The 24,428-nt window shown below is 36.2% G+C and overlaps 1 protein-coding gene across 5 annotated transcripts in view; it reads left to right on the forward strand.

Moving 5' to 3' along the window:
• EVI5 (ecotropic viral integration site 5) overlaps nucleotides 1–24,428 on the forward strand; it is a 157,694-nt gene that overhangs the window by 80,493 nt on the left and 52,773 nt on the right. For 4 of the 5 annotated variants that reach the window (XM_012730166.1, XM_012730168.1, XM_012730169.1 and 1 more), the window contains exons 16-18: nucleotides 918–1,076; nucleotides 6,926–7,072; nucleotides 15,559–15,654. In XM_012730166.1, coding sequence (XP_012585620.1) covers nucleotides 918–1,076; nucleotides 6,926–7,072; nucleotides 15,559–15,654 — 402 coding nt within the window. The remainder of the gene's footprint in view (nucleotides 1–917; nucleotides 1,077–6,925; nucleotides 7,073–15,558; nucleotides 15,655–24,428) is intronic. The other variant, XM_012730167.1, reaches the window with a different exon arrangement.

A 24,428-nucleotide genomic window follows, 5' to 3' on the forward strand; every position in this document is an offset into this window, starting at 1 on the left:
GGACTATGGTGGTGGCACAGGGGTAATTTGGTGATGGGAAACCCGCAGGGATTACAATCGAGATGGAAAAAAAAATGTGCAAAATGATGTGAAAATAAACTTTGTAATAAAATAAATAAATAAATAAGGAAACTGAGAAAAAAAAAAGTATTAGTAAGCAGAGCCCTCCTAGGTGGTACAGCACTGCGAAGCTGGCTGCAGCCACTTCAATGCAGGTTCTATACCCTGCCCCGGAGGTGATCCACATGGCGTGGGAAACCTCTCCTGACCTGCCTGCTGCTCCCCTCAGCAGTGTACTTCATCAGTTGGCCCCTTCTGCTCCCCACTCTGTCTCTGGTGAATCCTCCCGCCCCTGCACCTCTGGCCTATCCCCTGGTACTGTATGAATAAATAAACAAATCTTTAAAAAAAGAATCAGTAAGCAATAAACTGGAAATTAAAAACAAGTAAACAAAAGTGACCGTTAATTATGTATATTTTGAAGCATTGCTCTTCTAATATTTTCTTTATTATTTTAGCATCTTTATCCTTAGTTCACAAATGGTCCTATTTCCTCCTTTTCTTGGATTTCATTAGCAATAACATGTAAAAATACCTTACAAATATATTAGGGTAAAAATTGTGTTATTTACAGTAAGTATTCTTTACATTAATCCACAATGTAGAAAAAAAAATTGAATGGTAGCAGAGTCTACCATTTACTTTGCTATGTAACCTTTCTGAAGTTAATCATAATTTCCATTTTTTTACCTGTATAATGAATGTAATAGTGCCTAACTTTTCAGATTTTCTGGGTAGTAAGTAAAATACATACAAAAAGTGCTTTATATAATACTGAATTTGAAATAAGGACTCCGAAAACATAGCTCTTTGTTACCTGGGAATATTTGTTGCAATGTAATTTTTTTGTGTTTTAGCGCCACTTAGCTCGTACTACTGGTAGATGGAAAGATCCGCCTAAGAAAAATGCTGTGAATGAGTTACAAGATGAGTTGATGACCATTCGACTTAGAGAAGCTGAAACACAGGCAGAAATAAGAGAAATTAAACAAAGGATGATGGAAATGGAAACACAGGTATGATGGGAAAGCCCAATAACTCTAAAAAACATTAGCAGATCAAAAGCTTATACACAGATGGTATCATTCCTGCATTAGAAATAAGTGAAAAGTAGATCTATGAAACCAGCCTACTTGAAATTTTCTAACCCAGGTAAAGGACTAAAAAAAAATCACTCTTGGCGTGGCAGACCTCTCCTGACCCGCCCGCTGCTCCCCTCAGCAGTGTACTTCATTGATCTGCCTGTTCTGCTCCCAACTCTGTCCCTGGTGAATCCTCTCACCCTCCGCATCTCTGGCCTGTACCCCAGTTCTGTATGAATAAATAAATAAATCTTTAAAACAAAACAAAAAAATCACTCTTTGATATCAGAGACTTAATGTCTTCCTTGACCCCATTCAGCAGAGTTTAAAACTGTGACTTTTTTGCCTCGATGCACATTTTAAGAGGAAATATTCATGTTGAGCAAAATTTCTCAACCTTGACTCATTAACACTTTAGAACAAGTAATTCTTGTCTGTGGGGACTGCCTGAGTATTTTTGGGTATTTAGCAGCATCACTAACTCCCATCCATAAGTTGCCAGTGCACCACACCCAACCTCCCCTCCAGGTTGTGATGACCAAAGTGTCTCCACACAATACCAACTGTCCCCTGGGGGACAAAATTGCCCAGGCTTGAGTACCACTCATTAGGCTATAAAGTAAATGATGCTTACAAAAGCTGTGTAATGTGGGGACTCTAAACCATTAATCTCACAATTATATGTGTGTCTTCTCACATCCCTTTTACAATTACATATTCTATCTTACATATACTTAACAATAAAGTTTTCAGTGTCATTTATATTAAGCCCACTCGTATGATAAAGGTACTCTTGGTTTTAATGTGGTACATTTGTGTGAACCATAATCTATATTCTCTATAATGTGGTTTGGTTTTCAAAATACTTATTCAGTCAGTAGAGGGCATAGTTAACTCATGTATCAGTCTGTATACTTACTTGCAAATGACCATCCCAATTTAAACATGGTAAAATAAATATGTTAATCCTTTAGGAAAAAATATATATTGATTTATATTTTTCATTGTGATTAAAAATATTAGTAAAGTTATGAAAAGTCAAACTGTAGCTTTCATAATGGAAAATATTATTTTTATAATCAAATTTTATCTCAATATAGATAGTAAAGATACACAGTTTTCAAACCTGTGTTCAGGATTTATTTCAGAGTGATTATAAGTGAATGAATCAAGCTCAACAAACAGAACTTGGGAATACAAAGTACTGTGCGGCACCAAAGACCATACACATAAGAAATTGTGATGTACAAACTACATTTAATATAATTCACTATATGAGATATGTGTTAACTAAATTTGTGAAATGTCATCAGTTCACAATATATATGTCAAGTCATGCTGTACGCCTTAGACTTACACAGTGCTATGTGTCAGTTACATCTCATTAAAACTGGGAAATACATATTCAAAAATCAGATATTTGAAGAATTTACATAGAAATTGCCTTGGAGAATAAGAGGGGAAATTTTAACTACGTAGTTTGGGGAAAGTCTTCCTAAGGAATTTGCATTTTGATTTTTTTCTCTTTTTTTTTAATTTTGGGGAACTTGCGTTTTAAATTGAATTTGACTAATGATTGTGTTTTTGGATGAATTTTGTTTGAAAGAATGTTGTAAGGCATTGGTTTTTTTTTGTTTTTTTTTTTTAAGATTTATTTATTTATTCATACAGAACTGGGGTACAGGCCAGAGGCTCAGGGACGGTGAGAGGCTTCACCAGAGACAGAGTGGGGAGCAGAACAGGCAGATTGACGAAGTACACTGCTGAGGGGAGCAGCGGGCGGGTCAGGAGAGGTCTGGCTCGCCATGTGGTCTCCTCCGGGGCAGGCGGCAGGTGGGAATCGAACTCATGCGGAAGTGGCTTCAGATTCTCAGTGCTGTGCTTTTAACCCGCTGCGCCACCAGGGAGGGCCAGGCATTGGTTTTTACAGACCAATGATTTAACTGATGATGATCCATGAAGTTATCTCACAGCAAAGTGAGAAAAATAAAAACGTATTATACTACATTGTTCATCTAAAGAGTATTGTATCAGGGCCCTCTCTGGTGGCCCAACTGGTTAGGATGCAGCACTGCAAACTGGCCACAGGCACTTAAGTGCAAATTGTATGCCCTGCCCTGGAGGTGACCCACATGATGCAGCAGACCTCACCTGAACGCTGGCTGCTCCCCTCAGCAGTGCATTTTTTCAGTTTGCCTGCTCTGCACCCCACTCTGTCCTGCTGAATGTTCTCACCGCCCCTGCGCCTCTGGCCTGTACCCCAGCTGAACTGTTCTCAACAACTTCCAGCTGTAGCCTTCCCTTGGCTCCACAGAGTTTGGACTATTTGGTTGCCCTCTAGGTTCATGAACTTAGATTTGGGCTGGTTTTTTCTTTTTTTCTTCAAATGAAAGGGTGGGAGCAATGATCTTTCTTACTATATCTCCACTCAGAAGTAAAAAGTTTTCCCTGTGATATATATGAAGCTTTATTTTATACTTTCTAGTCTAAGTTTTTCCTCCTTTCTTGTTTTTTAGTGTTTTTTTTTTAAAGATTTATTTATTTGCGCATACAGAACTGGGATATAGGCCAGAAGCTCAGGGGCGGTGAGAGCCTTCACCAGAGACAGAGTGGGGAGCAGAACAGGCAGATCGACGAAGTACACTGCTGAGGGGAGCAGCGGGCGGGTCAGGAGAGGTCTGCCCCGCCATGTGGTCACTTCCGGGGCAGGCGGGGCTCGATCTCATGCGGAAGTGGCTTAAGCTTCTTAGTGCTGTGCTTTAATCCACTGCGCCACCAGGGAGGGCCCTTTCTTGTTTTTTACTAGATTAATTAATATTTTTCTTTTTCTTGCTATTAGTATCACTTTTCTAATTCTTTTTCTCTTCTATTAGTGTTTATTATCTGAAAACACTTTGAAAATGCTTATTTGACTGAAAATCTCCATCTTCTGTCTGTCTTGTCCTTCCAAAATGTATAAGGGTCTTAAAAGAATTTTGAATACTCTTCCAAGCTTACATCTCATTATTACTAAACACCTTTGTATACATTTTTTAGACCTCTGAACTACTAGATGATGTTGTTTTATGGAGTCAGTGCCCTTTTGGATTTGCCTGCCTGTTTTGTAATATTTTGTTTCTATTCTTTTATTGGACTGCTTCTTTCTGGTGTCAGCCATGAGTTGTAAACTCTCACTGTCTTAACATAAATGTACTTTTCTTTCATTCTTATGTGATAGTTTAGTTGCATGTGCTCTCATCCTTTTAGACACTACAAGGTTTTCCTGTTGAGATGTCTATAGGCTATGTTACTTTCTTCACAGATGCTGGCTTTCCCATTGATTTGTGTCTTCTATTTTTATTTTTTTTAACATTCTGTGTTTTATTATTATGTTTCTTGACAAGGATTTATTTGTATTTGTCCTGCATGGTTTTAGTTGTGTTTCCTAACCTGGATTCATACATATTTTTAATCACAAAGATCCTTATCTCTTCGCCTATTATTATCTCCTTGACTGTCATAACTTACCTTCGCCCCTCTCCCATTTCTGTTTCATCAACCCCTATTAGATATATTTTTTTCTTTAATGTGTCATAGCCTATTCTGGGGCAGCACTTATTTCCTCAAGGTATCTAATCTCCTGTCTTACCTCTTTTTTTTAAAGATTTATTTACGCATATAGAACTTGGGTACAGGCCAGAGGTGGGGGTGGGGATTCACCAGAGACAGAATGGGGAACAGAATAGGCAGCTTAATTGAAATACACTGCTGAGGGGAGCAGTCAGTGGGTCAGGAGAGGTCTCCCATGCCATGTGGATCAGCTCCCTGGCGAGGGATCAAACTTGAGCTGCAGTGGCTTCAGAGAGCTTCGTAGTGCTGTGCTTTAACCCATTGTGCCACCAGGGAGGGCCCTGTCTGACCTCTTAATTGAATTTATAGTATTTCTAGAAATAGGTTATTTTTCAGGCTTATTGAACGAGGGTGGGGGGGAGCATGTTCTTTGTTTATTTTTTGCTTCTGTGTCTAAATTTTTTTTTTAAAGATTTATTTATTTATTCATACAGAACTGGGGTACAGGCCAGAGGCTCAAGGGCGGTGAGAGGCTTCACCAGAGACAGAGTGGGGAGCAGAACAGGCAGATCGACGAAGTACACTGCTGAGGGGAGCAGCGGGCGGGTCAGGAGAGGTCTGGCTCGCCATGTGGTCTCCTCCGGGGCAGGCGGCAGGCGGGAATCGAACTCATGCGGAAGTGGCCTCAGATTCTCAGTGCTGTGCTTTAACCTGCTGCGCCACCAGGGAGGGCCTCTGTGTCTAAATTTTAAACGTTATTTTATATGAAGTTCCTAACTACAGTTCATAAAAATCCATTTTTTGCCATTTTTTTATCTACAATTTCTCACTCATGGTCAGTTGATGGACTTTGTTTATTATGTATCCTGTAATTATGGACCATGGATTTGTATTTAGGCATCAAGAGAAGTTCATTTGTGGGGATTCTTTGCAGCTTATATTGAAGGTCCCTCTGAAGTGTAGTTATTTTTATTGGTGGTAAGAGGTAAGACAGTAAAAAGATGCTGAGTGGCAATTTGAATACTGTACTAAAAAGTTCACTCTTAATTTTGTATATTAACAATAAACATTTATTGAAAGTGAAACAAGTAATGTAAGTAAAATCTGGAGAAACCTGAGTGGTAGAAAGTTTGGAGCCTTAAATCTATTAAGTAATCCAGATTTTTTTTTTAAACTTGAGACAGATCATTATCCAGTATGCATTTGGTGAGCGGTATAGGATCACACCCTTCAGGTATATGCTACCACCTTGTGTCCATCACTAGCACACTGTAGTTCTCCACCATATCCTATTACATCCCCTCCCCTCGCTGCTCTCCTCCCTCCCTCTTCCCCTCTTGTAGCCTCAATTCTAGTCAGACATCTAGGATTTGTGATTGGTTTGATTTTTATCTTTACAATTTTTTTTAAGATTTATTGATTTATGCATGCAGGACTGGAGGACAAGCCAGAGGTGTAGGGACGGTGAGAGGCTTCACCAGAGACAGGGGAGCAGAACAGACCAACTGAGAAGTACACGCTGAGGGGCGCAGCGGGGAGACAGGAGAGGGGAGATACGAGAGGTCTGCCATGCTCGGTGTGGCCGGGGATCAAACTCGCACTGAAGTGGCCGTGCTAACTTGCAGTGCTGCGTCCTAACCCTCTGTGCCACCTGGCAGGGCCTTATCTTAACAATTTTAAAATGAGGAAATACTCACTGATATACCAGTTCACTTAATCATCAAGTAGCAAGTGAGAATTCAAAAGCAGTCCATGCTACATAAAAATAAACTGTGGTAAGCCTACACATTTCATGGCGTATGATACATCAGGGAATTCAGAATCTGGTAAATGGTGATGCACCTTTCAGTCAGCCTGTGCTTTCTTTTGAGAATTTCAAAGAGGAATTACATTGGTCATATTCCTGTGTGTTCTCACTTTGTAACAACGTTGTCTATTTTGAAATTAATATTTAAACTTCTACATAAACATCTTTATAATTTATAGATGTTCATTTTATAAATTATAATTTAAGCAGAAGTGGAGCTTTCCAATATGGACCTTAAGTATTCCTTTGGATGACTTGATTTTTAAAACAATTTCCGTTTTTATTTATTTGTTTGTTGAATGAAATTGACATACTTTCTTTTTTTTTAATAGTTGCTGAGGGTCAGAATGGGTAGCTAGCAATTTATGGTTTTTTTTTCCCCAGGTCTGTTATCTATAGTCTAAGTATTTATGTTTTTAATTATTAGAACCAAATCAATAGTAACCATCTTCGAAGAGCAGAACAAGAGGTGATCAGTCTACAGGAGAAGGTGCAGTACCTTTCTGCACAGAACAAAGGACTGCTTACTCAGTTAAGTGAAGCAAAACGCAAACAAGCAGAGATTGAGTGCAAGGTAAATATGTCAACTAGCTACTTCATGTTTTTTTTAACACATGATTTTGTTTGTTTTGTCATAGTCGTGTCATCTTAAAACCAGATTAAAAGGGACAGTTTTCTAACTCCCCCTTTTCTTGAGCTTGCTATTATGGCACCTTTCAGAGTTAGCTCACAGTGTTCCCAGGTAGATTTCAAGCAGGAAACCTCATTTCCAACCACTTGGGCAAGTGCCAGTGCAGGAAATTAAGTTGATATTTCTACATTTCTTTCTTTTAACCCGTGTCTCTTTAAAATCAAAGCTTTTTTTGAAACCATACTCCTAAAATACATAGTAAACCAATGTTATAGCAATAAAATTAGAGAGAATAAAAATATAAATAACAAAATTCAGAATTTAAAGAGTTTTACTGAAGTTTTTAATGTCTCAGCCAAAGACGAGCACTTAGAAAGGTTAGAGCAGCTCAGCTTTGATTGGCCCTGTATTTGTGGGCATTCTGTGGTGTTTTTTGTATGTTTTCTGGATGGAGTAGAAAATAATGTGGGCCTGCAATGCATAGGGTAAACTGTCTAATTTCCCATTATTTTAATCACTTATTTTTCTTTTTGTATGAATTACTTGGATTCATAAAGCATGAAAAAAAGCATTTGAATGCATGTACAGTTTCCCCTGAAATTTATAGTATAATTGTGGGGAGACAAAGAGAAGAGGCTGTGGGTTGGAAGGTGAGGGGGGCTATGTGTGAGAGAAGTAACTAAAGGAATGACTGTAGTCTGAGCACTAGAATGTATCACTGAAGACAAGTTAGGGATTTAGACATTTATCTTTCCATGATGAGATAGTAGAAATGACGCCATTTAAAGACTCCAGCCTTATTTATTCTATGATAAGAAATAAGACTTTCAATGGCACATATAAAGCTGTAATTCCATCAACTTGTTCTGGTGTCATTAAAAACCAAGAGTGAAGCTTGAGTGGTTTATCAGTGTCACTGAAATCCAGAGATGAAATTACATCCTAATAAATATGCATGGCTGTTATAATTTACACTGACAGAAATCTGTAGGCAGTACTGAAATTTATATCAACTTAGGAGTTGTTCCTCTTAATGGAATATGACTATACTATTTTAAAAATGAAATGAGATGAGGTTTTATTAGTTTGGTTTGTCATACTAATATCTGATTTTTGGTGATGCTATGTTGTGTGTATTGCCTGATTTTATTAAGAACTAAATTTGATCCATGTTTTCATTGTTAGTGTAAATTTTCCTTAAACATATCTTGATAACACTGTTGCTGGATTTAATATTGCTCTTCAAAGGCTTTAGACCATTTAATCAAAATGAAGTGTTCTTTGGAAATAAATATTTGGGGAGTTTGCTGATGAAAATCATTGTTTTCTTTGAATGTTGCTACATAATGGGATAATAAACAAGAATTTTAGGGATTGTTAAGAATTGATATGAGATTTTATTTAATTTTTAACTTCATTAATTCCTCTGTATAGTATGTTACAGAAGCTGACTCTGATATCTCCCCGAGTTTAAGCTATATCAATTCATTGTAATGCCTTTTGCGGACTGCAAGAATGACAAGTATGTTAAGTGTCACCCTACCACCTGTTACATTTTGATAGTATAAGTATTTTACCTTGTTATGTTGCAGAAATTCGAAAACAAACCAGATATTGTTGAAAAATCTAGTCCTTAATTAAACACAATTAAAGCCAGTCCATTATTTTCATTTATCTTATATGATTATAAAGTAATTATTAATCTTTATTGTGTTTTTCATTCATGTAAAATGTCAAGGTATCATTTTTACTATTAACATTATCATCTCTCAACAACTGAATTTGACTTTCTATACTTAAAGATGAAGTAGTATAAATCTGTGATGCACCAAAGAAAATCCTAACACTCTGAGCCTAAACATTTTTTTCATAAATTTCATGCCAGTTTATTTGGAAGCAAAACCTGATTTGAATTAAAATATGACTACTTTCAATTTTTAAAGTACTCCTCTCTACTTCCTTATGTTAAGCATGCTGTTTCATCATTGATGCTGCCTCAGGTCCTGCTGGATAATACTAATGGATAAGTTACTCTCGCTGTATATGCCTGAAATCTAAAATTCCAAAGTATACATGGCCCCCAGGATGTTAGTAATGAGAATGTGGAATTTCCTCTGTAAACCTAAATTTGAAAAATTTTGTGTATTCTATAGTTTTGCACAGATACATATAAGTCCATGAGAAATAGTATATTATTGATTCTTATACAAATTTGTAAAATTGTATAATAAATAGTGTTAAATGAGAAAGGTCAATCAAAGTTTACTTTGATTATAATATTTTGCAAATCTGGACTAATGATCAGAAGGGAAGAGGAAGAAAGAAACCTGTTGCTTATATTTAATATACATTTTAGTAGCTTAATATATACACATTTTTCATAATACTTTGATTTTTTTCTATGAACTTAAATATTTAATTTTCCTATGTTAATTTTTTTTAAATAGTTTATTTTTACATCATTTTGTGCCTTTTTCCACCTGAGTTGCAATCCCCTTGGGTTTCCCATCACCAAATCACCCATGTGCCATCACCATAGTCCAGTGCATTTCCTTCTCCCCACTGTTTTTGATCCAATTCCCCATTCCACCCCCATAAAATGTCTCTGGTATATAACTGTTCATTACTATTATTATTTTCTCGCCTGGTCCTTTATATTCCTGCTATGAGTGAAACCATCCAGTATTTTTCCTTTTTGTTTTAGCTTATTTCACTAAGCATGATCTTTTCCAGCTCCATCCATGTTGCTGCAAAAGGCATATATTATATATATGAGTTGCTGAGTAATATTCCATTGTGTATATGTACCACATCTTTTTAATCCAGTCATCCACTTCTGGGCATTTGGGCTGTTTCCATGTCTTTCCAGTTGTAAGTAAAGCAGCAATAAACATGGGGTGCAGGTATCTTTTTGAATCAGTGTTTTTTGTCTTTTGGATAGATTCCTAGGAGTGGGATTGCTGGGTCATATGGAAGCTCCATTTTTAGCAGTTTGAGGTATCTCCAAATAGTTTTCCATAATGGTTGTGCTAGCTTGCATTCCCACCAGCAGGCAGGAGAGTTCCTACTTTGATTTTTTTTTTTAACTGAATATAAATAAAAGCAGTAGTCTCACCATTGGTCCTTTTTATCTCATTCTTTTCTTGACCATATGACATGTTCCCACTATTATTTCTCCCAAGTAACTGCTTTTATTATTACTTTCTGTCTTGTCCTTTTAGAATTTCTTTTAAGCAGATAAGCCAGAGTGCAAGTCCCCAAAGAAGGAAAGGATTTGGACCGCTGAGTCTCATATGTAAGGAAAGGATGAATGAAGTAAATAAAGCCAGGGAGGTAGGGTAGTACTCTACTTCTTACCATAGAGATTCTTACAACCCATGGCAATGGGTTTGCACTTTACTCTTCAGGGCTGAGTGACTGCTGAAAGATTTTAAGAAGCAGCAACATGACAGGCTTGTTTCTCTGTTTTGTATATTGGCATCTGATTTTGTTTTTCACTGTTTATTTTAAATACTTTTATGTTTATGATTTTGTTTTTCACTGTTTATTTTAAATACTTTTATGTTTACAGAATAGTGGAAAAGATAATGCAGAGTTTCTATTTTTATTTTTCCCCTTAGACCTTTTTAAAAAGTTAGTATATAATTGACTTCAGACTTTATTTCAGGTGTATAGTATAATGATTTGATATTGTATATATTACAGAATAAAACAGCACAAAAGTCTAGTTAACAGTTGTCATCATGCACAGTTACAGATTGTTTTCTTGTGATGATATTTTAAGATTTACTCTCTTAACAACTTTGAAATATGAAATTTATAACTGGAACTTTGTACTTTTTGATATCCTTTTCCTGTTTCACCCACTGCCTCTGGCAGCCAGCAGTCTGTTCTCTGTATCCATGAACTTGGGTTTTTCTTTCTTCCTTTTGTGTTTTTTTTTTGTTAGATTCTACACCTAAGTGAGATAATACAGTAATTGTTGTCTTTCCCTGACTTAGTTTCATAATGCATAATGCCTTCAATGTCCATCCACTATTCTGCAGATACAAAAGTATTTCAAATGGCAAGATGTCATTCTCTTTTATAGCTGAATAATAATAGTACATTGGGTATATGTACCACACATCCTTTATCCATTCATCCTGTAATTGATTCTTGTTTCCATATCTTGGCAGTTGTAAATATTGTTGCAGTAAAGGTGGGGTCCCTATATCTTTTTAAGGTAGTGCTTGTTTTCTTTGGATAAATACCCAGAAGTGGAACAGATGGATCATATGGTAGATCCGTTTCTAAATTTTTGAGAAGGCTCAATACTGTTTTCATAGTGACCATACCATACCAGTTCCATTACCAACCTTTCTCCACATCCTCATTAACATTTCTTCTTTCTTGGTTTTTTCATAATAATCATTCTGACAGATGTGAGGTGTTATCTTGTAGTTTTGATTTGCATTACCCTAATGTTTAGTGATAGTGATTATCATTTCATGCACCTGTTTACCATCTATATGTTGTTTTTTGGGAAAATGTCCCGGATCTTCCCATTTTTTAATTGGATTGTTTGTTTTTCTTTGCTGTTGAGCTATGAGCTCTCCATATATTTGTTATGCTAACCCATTATCAGACATAATTTGCATATGTTTTCTTCTATTCAGTGGATTTCCTTTCTCCTATTCAATAGAAATTTCCTTTCTATGCAGAAAAGTCCATATAACCTTTAATTAGCTACTCTTAATGTTAAACATCTATAATCATGGCGCATGTATCATTATTAAAGACATGGGTATGGGTACAATTATGTTACTGAGCTGTAGACTTCATTCAGATTCCCCTGTACTGTCTCAGTCTTCTCTGATCTGTGACAGTTTTCTGTGCCTTGTCTTTCACTAGCTTAATTATTAAAGAATACTGCTCAGGTATTTTGTAGAGTATCTTTCAACTTGGGATTGTCTGGTATTTTGTCATGACTAAACAAAAGGTTACGTATTTAAGAAAAGATTGAAGGGATTAGTGTCTTTTCAGCACATCCTATCAGGAGGGCCCAATATGTTGCTATGTCTTAGTTTTCTAGTGTTAAGCTTAAGTCATTTGGTCTAGTTGGCATCTGCCAGCTTTCTCCACTATAGAGGTATTTTCCTCTTACTCTGTTTATCACAGTCAAGTTACTAAGTCTAGACTATAGTCCAAGGGGGTCAGGGATATTAAACTACACCTCCTTAAGAGAAGAATGTCAAAGAGTTTGTGGACATAGGCTAGCACCATTGCAAAAGTAATAAATATTTTAGGGGCAATATCTTGAGGCTATGCAAATATCTTTAGTTTTAGAAGCTATTTTAAACATTTATTGGAACATATTGTTTATTGCAATTAATGCAGTTTTTTTAAAAAGTCACAAATGCTTCTGTGTATGGAGACGAATTTGAGGTGACATTGGAGATAGATTTGATACGAGAACCTCAGGTAATAGCACAGGACAAAGATGCTACCTTGGGCTTAAGTATCGGCAGCAGTACTAGAGAAATAGATCAGTTCTGGATGTGTTTTTGTAGAGAACCAAGGCGACTTGGTGATTAGATTAGAGAAAGTTAAAAGTCAGGAGAAAATTGATGCCCCCTATTTTTTCCATTTGATCAATATATTTATATGCAGTGTTAACTAAAATCAGTAGAATATAAGTGAATTAGTTATCTGTCTCTCTATAACAACTAAAATTAATAGCTTAAAACAGCAATAAGATCTAATGTCCCTGAGTTTCTGTGAGTCAGAAATTCAGGACTAACTTCATCAAGTGGTTCTAATTTAGAGTCTTTCATGAGACCACAGTTATATGACGGCTTAACTGAAGCTGAAGGATAAGAATTTATAGATGACTCTCACACATGGATGCATACTGGTACTGGTGGAGATCCTGTCCTCAGAGAACTTTCTCTTATTGAAGACCAAATTAAATTACATATAATTATATACAGTGCAATATGAATAATGGGATGAATGAAGAGGTACATAGAACACTGTAACGGGAGTTTAGTGTTAGGCTAATCGTACAAGAAGGACTAATGAAGAATGGTTAAGCTGAGACCTGGAGCCCATGTTGCAGTTAATCAAGGAAAAGCTGCTGAGTTCACTGGGCAAAGCAAATACCATGTGTGAAAAGCAGAAGTGAGAAAAAAGAGCAGGTTTGCTGGAACTAAAAGACATTCATTCTTTTGATAGCTTGAGGGGAGTATAGTGAGAAATACGATTGAGAAATGAAACTGCAACATAAATTGAGAGCTAAATCAAAGAACCTTGCGCATCTGTATAAAGACATGGAGTATTATCTCAAGCTACTGTGTGCCATTGAAGTGTTTAAAATAAAGAATGGAGAGGATGAGGTAATTTTATTAAATGTAGACACAGTGGTGTGTTAGAGCTGACTAGTAAAAGCTTCTAAGAACCAATTTTCAGGACTCTTATGACATAACTGGTAAGTAATCATTAAATTTTAATTGTACGAGTAAGCAAATTGTGATAAAACAAAGGTAATAAACCCTCAAACATCATCATTTCCTAATTATTTTTACATTTTATCATCTGTGTGAGGTTATTTACACCTGTTAGATGGAAATACCATATAATAGTGTGCTGCTGTGTATTTTCTTCCTAATTCTAGGTTCTGTCATGCTGTGTTGGTAGTGTGAAAGGAATATTTATACCATTTAAATGGTCAGATTACAAATCAAGGTTTGATTTATTGTCTTACTGGTTGCCTGAACCAGTTTTGAAAGATAACATCCCATAGCACAAACCTGCCTGGCTGTGTTATTGTAAAGTGTTAGTGGAATACAGCCTTACTCATTCATGTATGTATTGTCTGTGGCCACTTTCACACACCTGTCGCAGAGTTCTGTGATCGCGTCTATGGTATCGGCCTTTTAAGGAAAAGTTGTAGATGGCTGCTCTAGATTGTTATTGCAGATTAAGGCTTCAAAGGTTGTTATATCATCAGCCTTTACATTGTGAATAGTTTAAAATATTTAGGAAATTTTCTTCCAGTATTTGATTACTGTGGTCACAATCAGCAAAACACTTGTTCACATCATTGACAAATGAGTGAAATTCTAAGTCTTCTTCATTTAATTTTATCTTTAACATAAACTAAAATCATCAACCAAAGGTCATGTCTAACTTCATTTATTCCTCAGTTTTAGCTATTGGTAGCCCTGCATACAAGAGTTTGGCAAAAACCAGTGGAAACATTCTCTGAGAATATATATTATAGAATTTACAATAATGAATATTATGTTATTGTTTGCATATTGTATACTATGCATCCTCTATGTCAGTTTATATTAAAATATATGATAAACTTATGCATGGGCACATTTATACATACACACACATGTGAATATACACACATACCCTACACCTGAGCACTGACTGTTAAACATACACATCACTAGGTACAGAGACCATGTATTATGGTTCCATGCAAATTGGCAGTATATTTCAAGCAAGCAGTATTTTAAAGTGAATTACTAGTATCCTATCTGCGATATAAGAATTAATATAAATTTTATTTAAGCATTTAATTATTGCATTTCTACTAAATTTAGTGTTTTTTAGAACTTTAATACTGTAATACTATCAAGGTACATTTCTCCTGGGATCATACTGCTGCTCATTTCTGTGCTAAGTTATGCAATTCCAACTGAAGTTAATGGAAGAGCGGATGTTTTTAAATAAACCACGTTTCTCTAACATTTGCTTCATATATTGTTTTTTCTGGATCACCTTTATTTAGCATTGATGTAAAAAAATATGGTTTTGGAGTTTTCCATTGTGAAATCTTGAGGTAGTAGAATTGAAAAGTATGTTTTCCTGAAGTTAGAATTATGATACAATCTAATTTTTATTATTCTCCTTTGTATTATAATGTAAATATTCATTAACATTTACTACCTAGAAGAATAAGTTCTTAATATTATGTAGCTGGTCACCGCTCCCCACGGTCCCCACCCACACCTACCTCCCACCAGAAATAAATCTAAATTTAAATTGAAAAAAATATATGTATTATGTAGCTAACATACTTTTTAAATATCTATATTCCCTGTTGATCTGTTGTCTTATTTTCTAGAGTGTTCAAGTTGTGAATAATTTTTGTTCAGTCCATACCAACTTTAATAAAGTCTTTAATATCTTACGCAATGTTTGTATGAGTAGTATTTCTCTAATATTTAAAGATGGGGTGCTATTCTGTACCTTCTTATGTCAGTAACTGAGGAGCTAGTGACTTCTTTCTCTCATGTAACCGTGGGTCCCTATGTCATTTTCTAAATTTGAAGAACATTATGTATATTTTTTGTCTTATTATTGACTTACCATACTATTGGCTTGATTTTCTCATATAGTGTGTGTTTGTTTTATTTTGGTTGCCACGCTAGAACAAAGAAGAAGTGATGGCTGTGAGACTTCGGGAAGCAGATAGCATAGCTGCTGTTGCTGAACTACAGCAGCACATTGCAGAGCTTGAAATCCAGGTACTGTATGAAAATAATGCAACACGTATAAAAAAACACAGCAGTTTTCCTCCTGTCTGCATCTGAACAGTGATTTATGGCTTCTTCCTAATAACTGTGATTCCTTATAGTAAAATACATATATACATAAATGTTACCACTTTAGAGTGTAAAATTCTGTGATGTGAAATGTTTCACATTATTATATAAACAGACTCCATAACTGGTTTTATATTACAAACCTGAAACTCTCTATATCCATTAAACAACTCCATTGCCTCTTCTTCCAGTCTCTGGAAACCACTGTTCTACTTTGTCTCTGAATTTGTCTAGTCTTGATACCTCATAGAAGTAAAATCATACATTATATACTTCTTATAACTGACTTGTTTCACTTAGCGTAATGTCTTCAAGGTCCATTCATGTTTTAATATTGTCAGAATTGTCTTCCTTTGTAGGACTGAATAATATTTCTTATACACAAAGATTACCGTTGTTTATTCATTCACTCACTGAGGGACATGCCCACCTTTTGCCTGTTAAATAATGTTACTTTGAACATGGGTGTCCAAATATCTGTTTGAGTCTCTGCTTTCATTTCTTTGAAGTCAAATTGCTGGGTTATATAGTAATTTTATGTTTACTTTTTGAGGAATGACTCAAGGTAGCGGAACCACTTTACATTCCTGAAAACAATGTACAGTTGACAAACACATGTTAATTTTGTGTGTTCTTTTTTATAATCAAAGGCAACCCTAATGGGTGTATTAAGGTACTTCATTATGGTTTTGATTTGTACTTTCTAATAATTAGTGAAATTGAGCCAAATGAATTATGTATTTGTAACTGGCTCGTTAAATCATGCAGGCTATGCAATTCCAGTTTTAGCCTATACTTCTCTAAGTCAAGAAAAGCATAGTTTTACCATTTCTCTTCATTTTCCACCTAAAGTAATAAGATTTAAATAAATTCTTTTTGTTGACTCTGAAATATTAAGTGAAAAACCTAGTAGTGTGGCATGTTTTGTTTTAAAAGAAATATAACAACATATCATTTTGTTGATATACTGAGCATGAAGAATAGAAAATACATGAAAATTTTCTTATCAATAGCAGTGTATTAACATCAAATGACTCCTGATTAAATGATCACTGGAATTGATACAGGGCAGCAAGGATCTCTAAAGCTGCCCAAATTGTTTATCAATCACTGTCTGAGTTCTTCACCCACATGTGACAATTGCACAGCTACTCAGCTTTAGAGAACAACAATAATGGGATTATCTAACAAACCAGGAAAAAACAGTTACTGGGGCCAGAAATGGCCGTTTGCCTCACCCAAAGTTTTCAGGTCCTAAACAAATACAGCTAAGATGGTGTCTTCCCACCACTGAGGGCAGAGACACAGAACTGGCCACAGGGCACAGAACTCTTCTGAATAATAGGCCATGTGCCCGAGATGACATCTTCCTGCCACTGTGGAGCTAGAGCACGTGGCACCCAGGCTATACTCATGAAGACAACAGAAGACACAACATGAGATGCTCCCAGAGGTGCTGAGATGCCCCAGCACAGCACCAGACAATTGACACTAAACAAGCTCAACAGCTGAACAACCCAACAAACGGCCATACTCATGCAGCTCAGCAAGATGCCTGCTCTGGGTCTTTTCCAGGTTGGAACAGCAGCAGAACTGGGAACAGGTTCAGTTGCTCAGCTAAATGCAAAGCCCCTGAATTTTTCCTCTGTGAGGTTGGCTGCTGGAGGCCTGTCTACATTCATTCAGAGGTCTACAACAGTCTTCTGGAAGATTGACACTTTGGGGCCTGAAATCACTGACCCTGAAATCGCTGAAGAGCTGAAAACGCTGAAGATCTGAAAATGCAGAATCCTAAATGCTGAAAGCTCACACTGTATCCCCAACACCAAATAATCTGTGACAGTTTAGTCCCTTTATCAGTCACTCCACCCTAAAATGCAACACATTTTAGCATTTTCTGTGGGGCTATCTGTCCTTACCAGCAACCCCCTCCAGGGGGCACTGCCTGCAACAATCTTTGGCTTCAGCCACTGATTACAGAATGGTTCTGTGATTTTTTTTCTACCAGATTCATTGGTACTTTTTCACTATTTATCCTTGAGCTGTCACTTTCGAATATTTTCTTAGCATTCTCTTCTGTGGCTTTCCTATTATCACTCATTTTTGCCTGCCTTCTTTCTTGTTTAAATTTTGTTTTCAGTTTCCTTTATCCATTCTGAATGTTTTTGTATTCTTTTGAAACTTCCAAGTTTTGGGCTTTTTAAAATCTGTACTGAAATGAAAATTCTCATTTACATGGCTTCAGGAGTCATCTTTATAACAGTGAATACTAGTTTATCTACAGCCTGGCATGTTTCCCAAAATCACTATATATTTTTAACCTTTCAGACAGTATGGGATAACAGAGAGGTTCATAAAACAAAGCTCTATCATATAGCTCACGTGTGTACACATTACCCATATAACCGTCACTTAGGTCAGGTATTTCCCCAGAAATCTGCCTAGTCACATCCTACTCCCTTTATCCTGGATTATATATTAGTCACTCCTTTGGTTTTCCTTATAATTGTATTATCTTGCATCTCTTTTCCATATATTTTAGTTTTCTGTTTCTGAATTTTGTACAGAGTACTATTGAATATGTCTTGTCTCTTCAGCTATTTTTTAAGAAGTCATCATTGGGTCCTCCCTAATGGTGCAACAGGTGAAAGTTCAGCACTGTGGAGCTGACGATAGCCACTTCAGTGCAAGTTAGGTCCCTGGGCAGGGACCCACATGGTGCGGCAGACCTCTCCTATCTCTCCCACTGCTCCCCCTCAGCAGTGTACTTCATCATTCTGCCTGTTCTGCTCCCTATTCTGTCTTTGGTGAGTCCTTTTTCCGCCCCTGCACCTTTGGCCTGTACGCCAGTTCTGTGTGCACAAGTAAATAAATTTTAAAATAAAGTCATCATTTTTGTTGCCGATGTTCCACCTATGAATATGTCACAGTATATTTATCCATTCTGTTAAAAGTAGTCCTTTGGGAATTTCCAGATTGGGGCTATTATTAACAATGCTGTGATTATGAATAATCTGTGCATTCCATGGACCACATATACACAAGTATATCTACCATGTTTACCAAGGTGTGGAATGACTAAGTCATACAAATCTGTATTTTCCGAAGTGCTGTACCTTTTAAACTTCCAGCAGCATCATCTGAAAGTTCTTGTTTTTAACACATCCTCCCCAACACTTGGTGGTGTCAGAATGTTTTAATTGGTGCTAGTCTTCTGGGTCTGTAGTAATAATCATCCTGGTTTTAGTTTCCATTTACTTGATTACTAATTAGGTTGCCCTTTTGGATTTCCTTTTTTTGTAAAGTGCCAATTAATGTCTTTTGTGTATATTTCATCTGTTGTCTGTCTTTTTCTTATGGAAATGTGTATTTTTACATATTGATATTATGTTTTACAGATGTCTACTTCTACTCTGTGACTTTTGTTTGGTTTTTTAGTTGTTTTTAAACTTCTGTCTTTTAAACTTCTGTTTTAATGGCTACTAGCTTTACTTGAAAGTTATACAGATACTTCAAATTCATATTTAAAATCAGATGTTCCTATTCTATTCAAAATGTTTTCCTTATTTTTTATATCAAGTCTTGATCAATGGTAACACCTCTTGTCAGATTGGTCCATATAGTAGAAACTTCTTATCCTCTGCTGTATACTAAGAATGTATATAAAGTGTATATAAATTTTCAGGAGATGTAAAATTATATCAGGGTGCTTATGCTACTTAATATCTAACTTATATTTTTCATATATAACCTACTCTTATAGAATTTGTTTCAGGTAACTCTTCATAATTCATACAGACTAAACTTTATTGTCCAACTCTTCACTACCTTCAAAAGATAAAATGCCTGAGTAAATTTAAAACTAAATCAAAGGTAATTTCAGTCATTTAAATAATTTTTTTTCTTGAAATCTTCAAAGCATTTCTATTCCCCACCGCTCCCTTAATCAATCTGCCCCATGTTCTTACCAGAGCATTTATAGTAACTTTTTATCATGTTTCCTTTTTTCCAGCCTCAGCTTTTCCACAGAACTACCAGTGTTTTCTTTCTAAAACAAAACTTTTGACTACCTTTTGCTACCAAACCAGTTAAACCACCTCAGCATAAAATGTAATTATTCCCTAAACCTACATTTCTAATCTTACATCTGTTGCCTCCCCATCCTCACTCCCTACCTTGTTTATACGTGCCTACACTTTTCAAAATTTCATTCTACATGCTACTAGTTCTTCATAAATTGCTCAATTTTTTTAACCTCCTAGTTCTCTGCTTTTGAGGTATTTCTGCATATTCAGTTCTTCTTGACTAACTTGCTATTAACACATTTAGTAAATGTGTTTTCAGTAGATATTTTTATCATTCAACTTTCCTTCTATTAAGATCCATAAATAGATCTTTTGTTAAAACCTGAAACTCCTTTTCTCAACCTTAACAGATTATCCTTAGTCCTGGAAATGTCTTGGGTCATTTTCAAGTTCCACTAGGGGGAGAACTCAATCAAATATTTTTGTGCTTCCTATCTCTTAGTCCAACTCTTTCAGTTACTATGACTCTCTTGTGAATAATTTTTTTTCCATAAACCAGATTTTCTCAACCTTTTCACATAATAAATTTTATCACTGTACAACAAATTATGTAATATAATTAATACCCTACTTTAAATGTAGTTATGAAACTTAAAGATATCATATTTAGATGATAAAGTGGACTAAGTGAAACACATATAAACACTACTGCACTCTCATAGAAAAACTTTATGAAGTGAGGCTTACTAAAAATGTTCACTAAACTTGTTTTCAAAGATTCTTCAGTCAGCTTGAAACTTTCAGGTCTGATAAACTTATCCCATGCTGTTCTGAAATAACTAAATCTTTATAATAATGCCTTGCCCCCATGTTTAAAGATAGTGTTTTATATTAGCATCTCACAGTGAATTTAGCCTTTTTAAAATGTAGCAGCTTTTAGATTTTAGCCATTTTCCTTTAACTGTTTGTAAAAGTTATTACTTAAGTTCCCCCTAAAACAGAATGATACTCATTGATGGATTTAGTCACAGTTCTACTATAATGTTTCTTTAGAGTGGATCACACTACTGCAAAAATTAAGGGCTTGAACTCTTTAAGTTTCCACTAAATATAAAAAATTATGATGTAATATAATTGTAATATTTTTGACAATTCAGACTTACCATTATGGATTTTTCTATACTGTGCTATATAGTCCTCTTACTTCATCAGGGCTCTATTTGTAGATAAATCTCACTTGGTCAAATTTCTATCTAAAGTAAACTCCTTTATATCCGCTTATGCTGTTTTATATTTAACTATGTATTAACCTATTAAAAGTTATTCCTAATAAATTACCAATTTTGTTATACACATACTTCACAAGAGTGGAAGCTCCATGAGAGAGGAACTTTTTCCTGTCTTACTCAATAGCTATATTATTCAATGATTGATATGTAGTACCATTACTCAAATATTTGTATAAGAATGAGTTAATACACTAATCATCTTCTGTTGTTTCTACAATAGTTATTTTTTAATGTATGTAATTTGAATATTCAAATTTTTTTAATTCAGAGGTTATTACCATCTTCACACTTGCTTCATTTGCATACATTCTTTTCTGATTAGGTCACTACTAGTTTAGACAGGAAGTACATTCAGACCCTACCTACATGCATTTATCCTTATGTAGAAGAAATAACTGAGTTTGGAGCCCTTCTTTGAAATGTTGTATTGAATTTCAGCCTCTAAAAATTAGTATACATTGATTGTTGGGGATTAATAGCTTTTACTCAACTCGGGAGATTAGGCCATTAGAGTACGGCAGCTGTTATCTTTCAATTATTTTTAAAGATTTATTTATGCATACACGAATTGATATATAGGCCAGAGGTGCGGAAAGTGAGAGGATTTACCAGACACAGGCAGATCTACTGAAATACACTGCTGAAGAGAGCAGCAGGCAGGACAGGAGAGGTCTACATTGCCATATGGATCACTTTCCTGGCCAAGAATCGAACAGATAGCAAGGAAAAAAATTTCCCCTCTAAAATGTAACAGCTGGGCCCTCTCTGGTAGTGCAGAAGGTTAGAGCACATCACTATGAAGCTATCCACAGCCACTGCAATACAAGTTCAATTCCTGGCCAAAGAGGTGACTCACATGGCGGGGCAGACCTCTCCTGGGCCACCCACTGCCCCCTTTAGCAGTGTATGTCAGTAAGTTCTGCTCCCCACTTTTATCACTCATGAATCCTCTCACTCCTCACACTTCTGGCTTCTACCCCAGTTCTGTATGCATAAATAAATAAATATTTAAATATATATATAATATGCATTTAATTATATATATTTTATATGTATAATATATATTACATAATATATATTATATTTATATATATGTATATATATATAATGTGTGTGATATAGATATAGATATATAACAGCTGCAGGGTCTCTCTGGTGGTACAAGAGGTTAAAGCACAGTACTATGAAGCTGTCATCAGCCACTGCAGCACAAGTTCGATCCCTGGCCAGGGAGCTGACCCCTTGGTGCAGCAGATATCCCCTGTCTCTCCACTTCTAAAGTCTTCGCTACCATTATCACTGGCTTAATAGCTTCTGCCAGAGTCCAAAATGTCTTTTTCCATAGCTGCCTTTTTTGCCTTGGATTTATTCCCGCTTCATTAATGGAGGATGCTGAAATCCAGTTTCCATTTATTTCATTTTTTATTTCCTCAAACCCAGTCCTTTGTTTTTGCCAGAGAAGTGTCACTTCAATTATCCAGACCTATGGGTTTTACATTCATTATCTTCTTATTTTCTACATTCATTATTTCTTAATTTTACTTGCACTGATCAAATCACCAAATGGAAGTCTTCCATTAGAATTTATCCCCCTCAGGCTACTGCTAACGCTACTCATTCAGGTCCCTGGTCCTTCAGTCTGACCCAGCTCCTCAGCCTTGGCCACCACCCTTAAGTGTCTCTGGCCCCTCTCTCTGTTTTCACATCTAACATCCTTCTTTTTTTTTTTTTTAAAAAAAGATTTATTTATTAGGCTCTCCCTGGTGGTACAACGGGTTAAAGCACCACATTATGAAGCTCTTCCAAGCCACTGCAGCACATGATCGATCCCCCACCAGGGAACTGACCCACATGGTGTGGCAGACCTCTCCTGACCTGCCCACTGCTCCCCACTCTGTTTCTGGTGAATCCTCTCACCTACCACACCTGTACCCCAGTTCTGTATACATAATTAAATAAATCTAAAAAAATAAAAAAGATTTGTTTATTTATTCATACAGAACTGGGATACAAGCCAGAAGTGCAGGAGTGGTAAAAGGTTTCACCAGAGACAGAGTAGGGAGCAAAACAGGCAGATCAATGAAGTACACTGCTGAGGGGAGCAGCAGGCGGGTCAGAAGAGATCTGCTGCACCATGTGGGTCACCTCTGGAGTAGGGGATGGAACTCACACTGAAGCAGCTGTGGTCAGCTTGCAGTGCTGCATCCTAACTTGTTGTACCACCAGGGAGGACCCCTAACATCATTCTTAATGGTGAAAAACTGAGTTTTCCCTTAAAGATCTGAAACAAGATAACGATGTCCAATCTCACCACTGCTTTTCAATATAATACTAGAAGTCCTAGCTAGAGTAACTAGGAGAGAAAGACCGACAAGGAACCCAAACTGGAAAAGAAGTAAAATTATCATTACTTGGGAACAAATAGTGCCAAACTTCATATGTAATCACAAAAAGCAGAATAGCAGAGCTTTCCTGACTAAAAGGGAAAAGAACCAGAGGCATTATACAACCAGACTTCAAACTGAACTACAAAGCCACCATAATAAAAACAGTGTGGTACTGGGACAAAACAGAAACACACACCAGTGGAATCTAACTGAAAGTCTAGAATAAGCCATACATATGGCTAGCTAATTGACAATGAAGGAGAAGAGAATATACACTGGCAAAGGATAACTTTTTCAATAAATGGTGCTGGAAAAACTGAACCACCACATATAAAAGAGTGAATCTACACTACTATCTCACACAAAATTAATAAAAGAATGTAAGACCGGTCACCATAAAATATATAGAAGAAAATATAGGCAAAACACTCCATGATGTACTACACCTTGAAAATATTTTTGAGGGTGCGTCTCCAGAAGCAGAGAAAACAAAGTGAAGATAAATAGCTGGGACTACATCAAACCAAAAAGCTTCTGTACAGCAAAATAAACAATAACCAAAACAAAAGAGAAATCCTATTGAATGAGAGGGAAAATTTGCACACCATGCAACTGGTAAGATATGGATATCAAAGCTCAACAAAAACAAAGCAAACAACCAGGTCAAAAAATGGGCAGAAGAGCTAAAAAGATATTTCTCCAAAGAAGAAATGCAAATAGCCACAGACATATGAACACATATTACTAATTTCCAATCAAAACCACAATGAGACGCCATCTCATACCAGTGAGAATGGCCCACATTTAAAAAAACTAGAAACAGGGCCCTCCCTAGTGGTGCAGTGGGTTAAAGAAAGCATTGCAAAGCTAGCCTTGGCTGCTTCTGTGCAAGGTAGATCCCTGCCAGGGAGGTGACCCACATGGCGCAGCAGGCCTCTCCTGACCCCCCCGCTGCTCCCCTCATCAGTGTACTTCATCTGTCTGCCTGTCCTGCT

The sequence above is a fragment of the Condylura cristata genome, unplaced genomic scaffold, assembly GCF_000260355.1.
Source record: "Condylura cristata isolate star-nosed mole 26May11 unplaced genomic scaffold, ConCri1.0 scaffold00026, whole genome shotgun sequence".
Taxonomy (NCBI): Eukaryota; Metazoa; Chordata; class Mammalia; order Eulipotyphla; family Talpidae; genus Condylura; species Condylura cristata.